General features: G+C 39.4%; 1 protein-coding gene across 1 annotated transcript in view; it reads left to right on the top strand.

Annotated features, from left to right (window-relative positions):
• Window positions 1-5,575, top strand: part of LOC137995209 (melatonin receptor type 1B-like) — a 9,087-nt gene extending 3,512 nt beyond the window's left edge. The window contains exon 2 of the mRNA XM_068840782.1: window positions 4,595-5,575. Within this exon, the coding sequence (XP_068696883.1) occupies window positions 4,595-5,575 (981 nt within the window). The remainder of the gene's footprint in view (window positions 1-4,594) is intronic.
• The last annotated feature ends 4,425 nt before the right edge of the window (window positions 5,576-10,000 follow it).

Genomic DNA, 10,000 nt, shown 5'->3' with positions numbered 1-10,000 from the left:
ATGTATGAATATATAGATTAGTGGAAGAAGAGAGAAGATGAATGTTTGATTTTTAATGAAAGTCCAGTATTAGTCGGATCCACAATGGAAAAGCCATAACAAACCAAAATTGCGGAGTTAATTACACGACAAAACCTGAAAAGGTTTTCTCGCTGAAATGTATTTTCATATCACTTAAGCAACGAGAAGACACGGAAGAAAAGTCAGGAAAACCTTCATATAGTTGAGACTATATATAGTTGAGAAAATCTGAAATTTAAATCTGTAATATAAATCTGATACGCCTGAGCTGCAGAGTATATGATTCCGCAGGCGTAAATTTAGACAGGTATATAGCAAGAATGAACAACAGCTCCACTGGTTTCTGACTACGTTTCACTTATTTTCTTGTAACTTTTGCTCCCTGCTCCAACTCGTACTTTCCTCAGTCAATACCGATGTGTAATGTCTGCCAGGCCTGTCCGCTTCTCTATCAAGCATTATTTGTTATGGAAAACGCATGCATTAGTTACAGCTGTTGCGTAAATGAGACAATGATGCTATGACGTTTATCATTTAGCTCGATTTATTGACTTTTCCAAGATTTAAACATTTCAGTGCATTTCCAGAATCATTTACGACTATAAAGCTTAGCGCTTCCCATAAGAGCAAGCCGTACAGTTTCCCACGCTAAGTTCGCTAGTGTGTGTTCGCGGCTAATTTCGTTTGTGCTGTCGTATTAGGCCACACATCATTTCTTTGTATATCAAAGAGAACACTTTTCTAACTGAAATCGTCGTAGAGGACGTCAGTCTACTGTAAGGAAAAAAATCACCATTACTTCGCCCCGGTATCTCGCCAAAGAACCAGGATACAGGCTGGTATAATTCTATGATATTGTCTTTCAACAAATTCAGTATTGAGTCAGTTTATCAAGTCGGTTATCTAGCCACGCATTACATTCTTCACACCTATCATGAAAAAGAAGATATTGAGTAACAACTCTTGTTAATATGGTGTTCGTCAGTTTTACTCCCTTCTCTCTGTCAGAGATCCGATTTTCTGTAAATCTAGCAATAGCCATGCAGATTGGACTCAAGAAATTCAAAACGAACATTTATCTGAAGTTACTTTGGATCCAACTCTGGTTACATGCCACAGAAAGCTCAAAAAACCGCTCATCAGCTGAGATATATAGATGCAAGTTTAGAGGATAACGATAGACAAACGATGTCTAAGACAACTTACTATAAGGCCAAACGGCCATCAACGTTGTCAAAAAAAAATTGAAGGGATTTAATTCTTGCTTACTGCACGGCGCGACTGATTTAAACTCAGGTTGTTTAGTTTCGAAATTACGTATCACCTTACTCACCTTGTCCGACAGGAGTAAACTTCCATACCATTTCTTTGACACCATCCTAATGGAACTTTGAAGAGGTGTTGGATTCACACTTTACTAATGAATCAGTAGAAGAATAAGTTCATCATGAAATAAGCAAAATAGCCGGCAAATTAAACCAAGATCTGATGAAAATGTATGTTGTGTTTTTCGGAGCACGGAATGTTTTATAGACTTTTTTTTTTTGTAATGCTAAATGCTATCACTATCCTTAAAGTGAGTAAGTACCAAAATCGAAATTCTCAAATGACGGTAGGACGTTCTGAAATCGTTAAGATTTATGATCCTCAGAGTGTTGCCTAATAGACCAATTTCGATATATTAAAATTCAGTCGTAAACAAAAGACATCATCTCGAGGCTCTGGGGAATAAATATAAGGATTTGTATGAGTTTATTCCCCAGAGCCTCGAGATGATGCCTTTTGTTTTGGACTGAATTTTAATATATCTAAATTGGTCTATTACTACTTCATGGCATAGAGCAAGATGAGTGTTTGCATTTGGCTTTGATTCTAAGTGGCTCATTTTTCGTATACCTGTGAATTGAATTTCAAAGCAATACAAAGAAAATGAGAGTAACAGATTCACAGCAAGACAGTCATTAGTGCACTTAGTTGGAAAGCTCTTCAGCACTTGTGCCTAGACGCCGCAAGGACTGACGAAGAACGAAGGGTACCTGGCGTTCAAGAATCGGGCCAGCTACTTGAAGAAAAATAGGTACGCAATGCGTACATGTATGGGCTTTGCTGCTTTCCACAAAGGTCAACCACACTTGCATCTCATCCCCTCAGCTTTTCCCTGATACTCCTCCCCTACTTTGTACATTGTACTCTTCAACTATCCATCAAAGTGTTTTCATTTGGACTGTGAACAGCTCTAATATTTGTTTGTTTGCCGGGAAATGTGCCAAGACCTCCAGTCCACATAAAATATGTTGGGAAAAAAAGTGTGTGTGTTAATAAACTTCATAACAAATTTCCCAAAATTTAAATATACAATTCTGATTGTGAACCCAGTGTTTGGAAATAGAATTGACTGAAACAGTTACTCTGAATCAGTTAAAAATAATTCCGAGCTGGAATATATATACTAGCCACCTTATCCCAAAAGCTGCACTCATCAACTATCAACTCTGATAGTTGGCATGGCGGTTTGCACCTCACCAACGGCTGACACAAATCTTGAGCCTCGACATATTATGTAGACGCATTTACTGTCTATTGACCACGACAAAGTGTTGGAGGTTTGGAAAAGTCATTAACTGACCTATCAAACAATTTGTTTCATAAGGTAAACTAAATTGACAATAAAATCAAACAAATGAAGATAATAATATTTGCAACTTTGTTTAACAAATTAACTTAACAAGGATAAGAGGGATTCCTATGCCGACTGTGAAAAGATCGTTCACGTCACCTATTGTCATTAATGTGCCAACCAGAGCTTCATTGGCTGTCGAAACAAAGGGTCTTTTGTTTCAGTGGTTGGCACATTTGAATAACAAAAGCAATGTTTGTAAACAGATATCATCCCTACATAATATGACAAGGGAAAGCAAACAGAACAGCACTCAGTCCAAATCATGAATAAAAATTCTTTAAACAAACCAAGTTCAATGCCGGCACAAATATATTTTAGTCTGTGACACTTATCAGACTCTTTGAAATTTTGTTGTGTTGTTCAACCCTCACAATTTAAGCCTACAAATGTTGGCTTGCGAGAGTACTAAAATGACTCCTATGTCGTGAACCCGCAACAAATCTTGAGGCCGGCAAATGTTGGCTTGCATGAGCAAAATAACTCCCTTTTAGGAAAGAAATGAAACTGCAATCCGTTTCGTTTTCGTTTTAGAAAGAGAGCCAGATTTTCGACAAATACAAATTCATAATGTCGACATTCAAAGGAGGAGAAAACGAAACTTTTTTTTTTCGCAAGCAGCAAATCGTGGACACAAATCACAGCAATACAGAGAGTATCCTAAACATTCTTAAAAGCTAACCGTAGGCCTAATTAGGCCTAAACAAAAGTTTTTGGGCCTAACGTTATCTTTTATGAATGTTTAGGATACTTTCTGTATTGGTGAAACAATGACCTGCAACCCGCGACCTGCAACTTGCGACCTGCGACCTGCGACCTGCAAATTAGCCCCGCCGCAAGATGGCCGTCACTTATTTCCACGCTCTAGTGCCCAAGCTTATGCAAACTCTTGAGGATCACGTGACCATTCTTGTATGCCGACGAATGCCGCAGATGACAACTTAGTGAGAGCAAAGCTTGCACAAAAACTGGATGACGTGCTCAACGAGATCAGAGTTATAACACAACTGATATCAAACACTTAGCTACCAACAAATATTACTATAACAAAAATCCTGTTAATTTAAAAACCTGGTTTTCACTAGAGACGCAGCACAATTGCAAGTATAAGTAGCTTATGCTAAATGAAAGCGAAACTACGGCATCCGCCATTTTGTTCAAATGCGTAGACGCCGGGAATTTAGAACGAGTGCTTTAATTGGCCAGAAGTACCAAAATTTCCTTGTTCTTATGCTTTGTTTCGTTAAGCGCAAACAAAAGGAAAAGGAAATTTTTTTCATCCTTGTGCTTGTGCGAGTCAACCCCGTTTTCACGATGAAATAAACGCTCCTATACTTGCCCTTGTGTTTGCGTCGCTAGTGAAAACCAGGCTTTAATGTTTGAAATATTTGAAATCCTAATCACAGGCAGTCGTTGATCAATCCTGCACATTCAAAGAACAAGAAGAACAAGGACAAAAGAGGCAGGAAGACAGATTTTCCTGTATTAATTAAAAGTAGCTGGTAAGTCTTATCAATGCATTAGTTTGAAACTCACATATATAAATCGCATATTGCATCCCTTGTCAATTAATGTCATCGCAATTTGTTATTGCGACTGAAATTACTCTCATTTACCTCAATCTATTCTATACTTCAACAATTACGGCGAAAAAGACGATGAAAAAAACCGAAGAAAGCGCAGCTGTGTTCCTACGTCACAACTGTTCACCCAAGGAGGGGGAGGTAATGAGACTCCAAAACTGATCAGTTTCCCAATTTCGTATGAATTTCTTTTTTTTTTATTTTTTCTCTTTTAGAGCAGCATGATAGGAAAATCTACAGTGAGTAATTCGACAAACTCCACTTTTCCTACGGAGGTTACCGATAGCAGCGCCTCAGTTCCGCCTGGCCTTACCCTTATACTCAAGTCACTTACTCTGTCATTGCCACAATCGCCTTCCTTGGAAACATGTGTGTTATCTCTATCTTCTTGCGTGATCGAAAGTTGTTGAAAAAGTCTTACAACATGTTGATTCTTTCCCTGGCAATAGCTGATGTTTTGACGGCCATCCTGTTGATTTCAAATCCAGCTTTTGTTCTTGGCGACGCCTTTCCATATCCAGAAAATCACTATCTGGGCAAAATCTTTTGTCAAGTAGTTTGGAGTCGCATGCTCCTTTTCCACATGGTCATTTTCTCGGCCTACATTTGCTTGGCCTTGGCGATGGAGCGATGGTATGCTGTGGTCCACCCTCTGAAGTACAAAGCCGCTTTCATCACAAAGCACACTCTCGTTTATATTGGATCATCGTTTGTGTGGTCTTTTCTCCTCGTCTTGAGCATCTCCTTTGAGGTCGGATATGTTCCCTTAAATCCCCCACAACGAAGGTGCAAATGGTTGCTACTTTGGGAGGGGCAGTCGATTCGCACGATCGTGGGGGTGGTCCAGGTCCTGTTGAAAATGGCATTTCCCAGCGTCACGATGCTGGTGCTATACGCACACATGATTTACAAGACCAGCAGATCCACAGTCACCTCAGCAGAGAGCAAGGCCAAATTTCGCGGGAAAATGACGCGCATGGTAGGTGCCGCGTGTCTGATGTTGATCGTTTGTTTGGCGCCGGGCCAGATCAACTTTGCTCTGGCGATGGCGGGAAAAGTAAAGCTTGATACTAAGACCCATCACGGTCTGTCGATATTGGCATTCATCAGCAGCTGTATGAACCCATTCATCTATGGTCTGAGCAACAAAAACTATCGCCTTGGATTTCAAGGATTGCTTTCCTGTAAGCAAAGCTGTCGGATGCGCGAGACGAATTTTGATCCGCAGTGGAGTCAATCCGGAAAATTCTTCCAAGCGAGAGGTGTCTACAATGGAGGCTTGGGAGAAAGCTAGTGACGATGGAGGAGCGAAAAAAATGAGTAACAGTATTTGACATTCATTGTTTTTTTGGGCGTCAGATCAGATGAGCTACGACATTACAATGGAATAATTGATCCGTGAGATTTTTTTTATTTCTGTATAATGTATGTGAAAACCGATCCAAATTTTGATCTGAAAAGGACTTCTTACGCCCATGTGATTGCGTGAAAAAGTTTTCGTTAGTTTTTCTATTATTTCTTTGCTGTAGATAGATTGTTAAGATTGTCTTGCTTTCAGTGTTTTACGTCAGCTGTGGCTTATTATACCTTAATACAGAGCATGGCGGCTTGGTTTGCAGATTTACGTGAAAGTGGGCTGATTGTGCATGAATTGAACGAGCCACGGAAGCTGCGTGGGATTCAGTCACACACGCGAGATTCCAGCTAGCCGTGTTTGCGTGCTTCCAAATCATAACGGTTAATTACCAATTGAAAGTATACTGGAGATTTACGACGCCGACGCTACGTGTGGGCGCATATGTTTTCAGATGCCGAGAACAGATCTTCGGGATACGTCTGGGCGGGGCCTTAATGTCAAGGGGAAGGTCAAGCTAAGACAGTTATTTGGAATTGCGAAACGAAAGCCTGCATTTAGTTAGGGTATTTTAAGCAGTGTTAATCTGTCCGAAATATAGTACACCACTAAAATCAAATCTACGTTGTATCGAGTATCGACTCTTGCTCAAAATAATTAGATTCTCAACTTCTATTACGCCGATTGGATTATTTATTTATTATTTATTTCTTTATTTATTTATCATCAATGACCAGGGCATACAAGAAAACAGGAGACTATCCTCCTTTGATCAGAAACTCTATCACTGGCATTTCGACACAAAATGGCGGATCCAGTGACGGTTCGAGTGGTTCAGGCTAATACAAACTACTATCAGAAACGTTTAATCATGCGCACTAGTTTTTGAAAAAAAAATATTTGAAGTGGACAAACATCGCTTACCTGAGCATAATCCTCATTTGAAAGACCACAAAACTGAGGCTTTAAAAAACTTTAACCAAAATCCCATTACCCAAGAGTAAGAAGGTTAATTTGTCCCCATCAGCGTCAGAAAAATTTTGCGGGAATTAACAATAGACCAAACTCAATGTTGTGCCCAATTCAAATCTCCGGGATTTAAAATTCCTTGTGTATCGTATTTGCGTAATAATATAGCGTTCACGTTTTATTCCCAAAGGATTTGAATTGGGTACAACATTGATTCAGCCGATTTTTGTTCATTTGTTTATTTTCTCGCAATTTGGGTTTAAAAACGGACACTTTTCAGACTTTTCTGGAGACTAGGCCAATAACCTGGTTGATCGATTCTTGCTATAACCTAAAATCATCCCTGAAAATATCTCCTGTAAGGCACCCCCCCCCCCCCCGACAGCCCCCAGACCCCCTAGAAGGGTCTGTCTCCGATTCTCCGATTGACCAAATCCTGGATCCGTGAAATCATGGAAGGAAGCGTGCAAAGGAAAACTAGGCGTTGCAGAGTCGAACGGAACCGTACTGTGGTGCGGAAACAAAATATATACGATGACAAATAAAGAAGCAAATTACAAGAATCATAAAAACTAAGACATCATGATCTCTTGTCAAAACAAAATAAAAAGTCTTATGTTCACAGACGTTTACATTAAACTACAAGGGGCACTCGAGACGCTATGTGGGCTGCCTGTGCAGAGAATGTGAAAAACTACATGGAAGACAATATTTGAACCGCAAAAAAGAAGCATGTTTTTTTAAGCAATCGCAGGTATGAACGTTACTTGAACAATGCCGAAAGGAAAGCCTGAAAAAGGCAGGCTTCACGGGATTTATATCCGCTGCGATACCGTTACAGTGCTTTACCATTTGAGCTATCAGCCAAATGAGAGGCCATCTCAAAGTGCCACCGTTCCCCTGCGGACCCGGGAGCCGAATCCTGAGCTCGTACGTTGGCTGAGATTGTTTGATCTTAATCTTACTTAGAGAGTTTTTTTTCTCGGGTAATTCGGTTTCCTCCCTCAGCAAAATTGACTCCAAGCCTGTTCCACCTGGCTGTGGCGCTGTCCGTGGTCATGCATTTGTCGTGGTCTGGGGTCGAGAACCAACCCAACAGCACAGCTCCTTTACTCTGACCTCGTTAAGAAAGCGCCAGATATTATTATTGTCATTATTATTATTATTATTATTATTATTATTACTATTATTATTATTATTATCATCATCATCATCATCATCATCATCATTATTATTATCATCATCATAGTCATACTACTCAGCTTATATTTTTAACAGCTGGTAAAGTTGTGGTGTTGGGCAACAACAAGTTGCCAGAGAACACCAAAATGTTTCTTTTCCTGTCCTTTACATTTCCAATACTTTTCTTCGCATTCCTTGCTGATCCCAGCAATGCAGACTTCTGGATTAAGGTAATTGATGTGCCTACTCCTATGCCCTTTAAGTTGCCCTTCAATCGCAATGGCACTGTTCGTAAAGCCCTCAATATTAGACCATATTCGTATTCTCGGTATTGGACTGGAACTAGCTTGCAATGGAGGCTAATGCGAGGGAATATATTAGAAAGTATTTGCATTTGAAAAGATTCCCCGCATTAGCCTCCATTGCAAGCTAGTTCCAGTCCAATACCGAGAATACGAATATGGTCTAATATTGGTACGACTTGGGTTTTCACTTCCCACATTCTACTCAATTCATTATTGAATTATTATTTTATATTATTATTATTATATATTATTATTATTATATTAAACAATTGTAGGCAGTAGTGGAGATGTGAATACGAAGAGAATTCGAACATCAACGACAAAGGCCTACAATATGGGTGAATATGGGTGATTACTAGCATTTGATCATTTGGCATGCCTTGCATCGTTTCGTTGTTGAAGTAAATTGATAAAATTTTCCATTTCAGGTGGATCGTAATGGTTACGTCAAAGCGGCTTAATTCATCACACGCACCAACCGATACTGACAAGCGATTAAAAAACCGATATTGTCGGCTCTCAGTACTTGCCACTGAAAAATAACGGTCGACGATGAAAACGTAATGGAACAAATGTTAATAATTGTTTTCGTCAATTGTGGATAAAGTTAAAGATCAAAGGTCTGTCGATGACCGATTTGCTTTCTAATAAAGGGTAACGATTAGTATGTGCTGTGCGAATGGTGCACTCTGAACTTATGAGAAAAGTTTCCGAATTCCACAAAGGCTGTGCACACATATATGGCATTTAAAATAAGGATTGCATGAATTTCTTTCAGCTATTAATGCTACAGGGACAAAGGAATCTGCCATTTAAAGTTACTTTTCGAGTCGATTTTTTAAATTTTTAAGGCTTCCACAAGTGAAATATTACGAGACGAAGCAATTTTCCTTGCACGAATTTAAAACGTTTCTGCCGTATGCACTGGCGTTATCAGAGAGTGATAATAAAGAACTGCAACCAAATACGAGGATGTAATCATTTCTTGTAATACATTTTTAATGAAAGAAAAAAAAAAGCACGTGCATTTACCAGATACGTTTCGTATAGGAAATGTGAGTGGTTATTTCGGGGATCTATCGGCCATGAAGGGTGCTACGTCACCAATTTGAGAACTTTCAAAACATCTCGATGAACATAAATCAAGGAAATGTAAGTTTGTACGATTTTTTATTCATCATAAACTCAACAAAATTACTCCATTGCTGTGTTTTTTCCCATGGCAACTTCCCTATTGCACTCTACAACATCTGTTGCACTCCCCCCCAAGAGATAACACTTATTTATGCTAGTCGTCATTCGTGAATCAGAAATATTGCTTGATTGTGTTGTGTATATAATATTTTAAAGTTAACACATTATTCTACGAGGGCACGCGGGATATGAAGTGATAAGTTTATAAATCATTTTTATTTCCAGCAAGGCCCGAGTTAGAATAATTTTTATTAACAACTCAAGGATCAACAACTCTTCCACTGAAGCATCGATTTCTGCCTCGGACGATTACGCCGGTTCCAAACAAAGGCTTCTGTCGGCCATTTTTTATCAGAGCCGCAAAAAAAAGTTTTCAGCTCGTTTTATAGAGCGTTTTAACATGGACGTTACTGCGGCCATTGATGGTGCTCCAAACAACGAAATGGTGGTCATGATGGTGCACCAAACGAATCCTCCGGAAAAGGGATAGACATTATCCACGATGGCCGCCATGTCGGAGTTGCTATTATCATGCAGATTAGCTACAAACACTTCTGATGGGGCCAAAACAGCACAAAGTTCGAGAGGTTATAAAACGAACATCTTAGCCACACAGTTGATTGTTTCACGTTCATTGAATGTTTATCACCTAAGTAGTAAATGAGAATGATACACAAGTTACATTAGATGTTTCTTTCGTGCTTGAAAAATGAGC

This window comes from Montipora foliosa, chromosome 3, assembly GCF_036669935.1.
Source record: "Montipora foliosa isolate CH-2021 chromosome 3, ASM3666993v2, whole genome shotgun sequence".
Taxonomy (NCBI): domain Eukaryota; kingdom Metazoa; phylum Cnidaria; class Anthozoa; order Scleractinia; family Acroporidae; genus Montipora; species Montipora foliosa.
The sequence above is the reverse complement of the archived record's forward strand: the minus strand, read 5'-3'. Positions and strand labels throughout refer to the sequence as shown.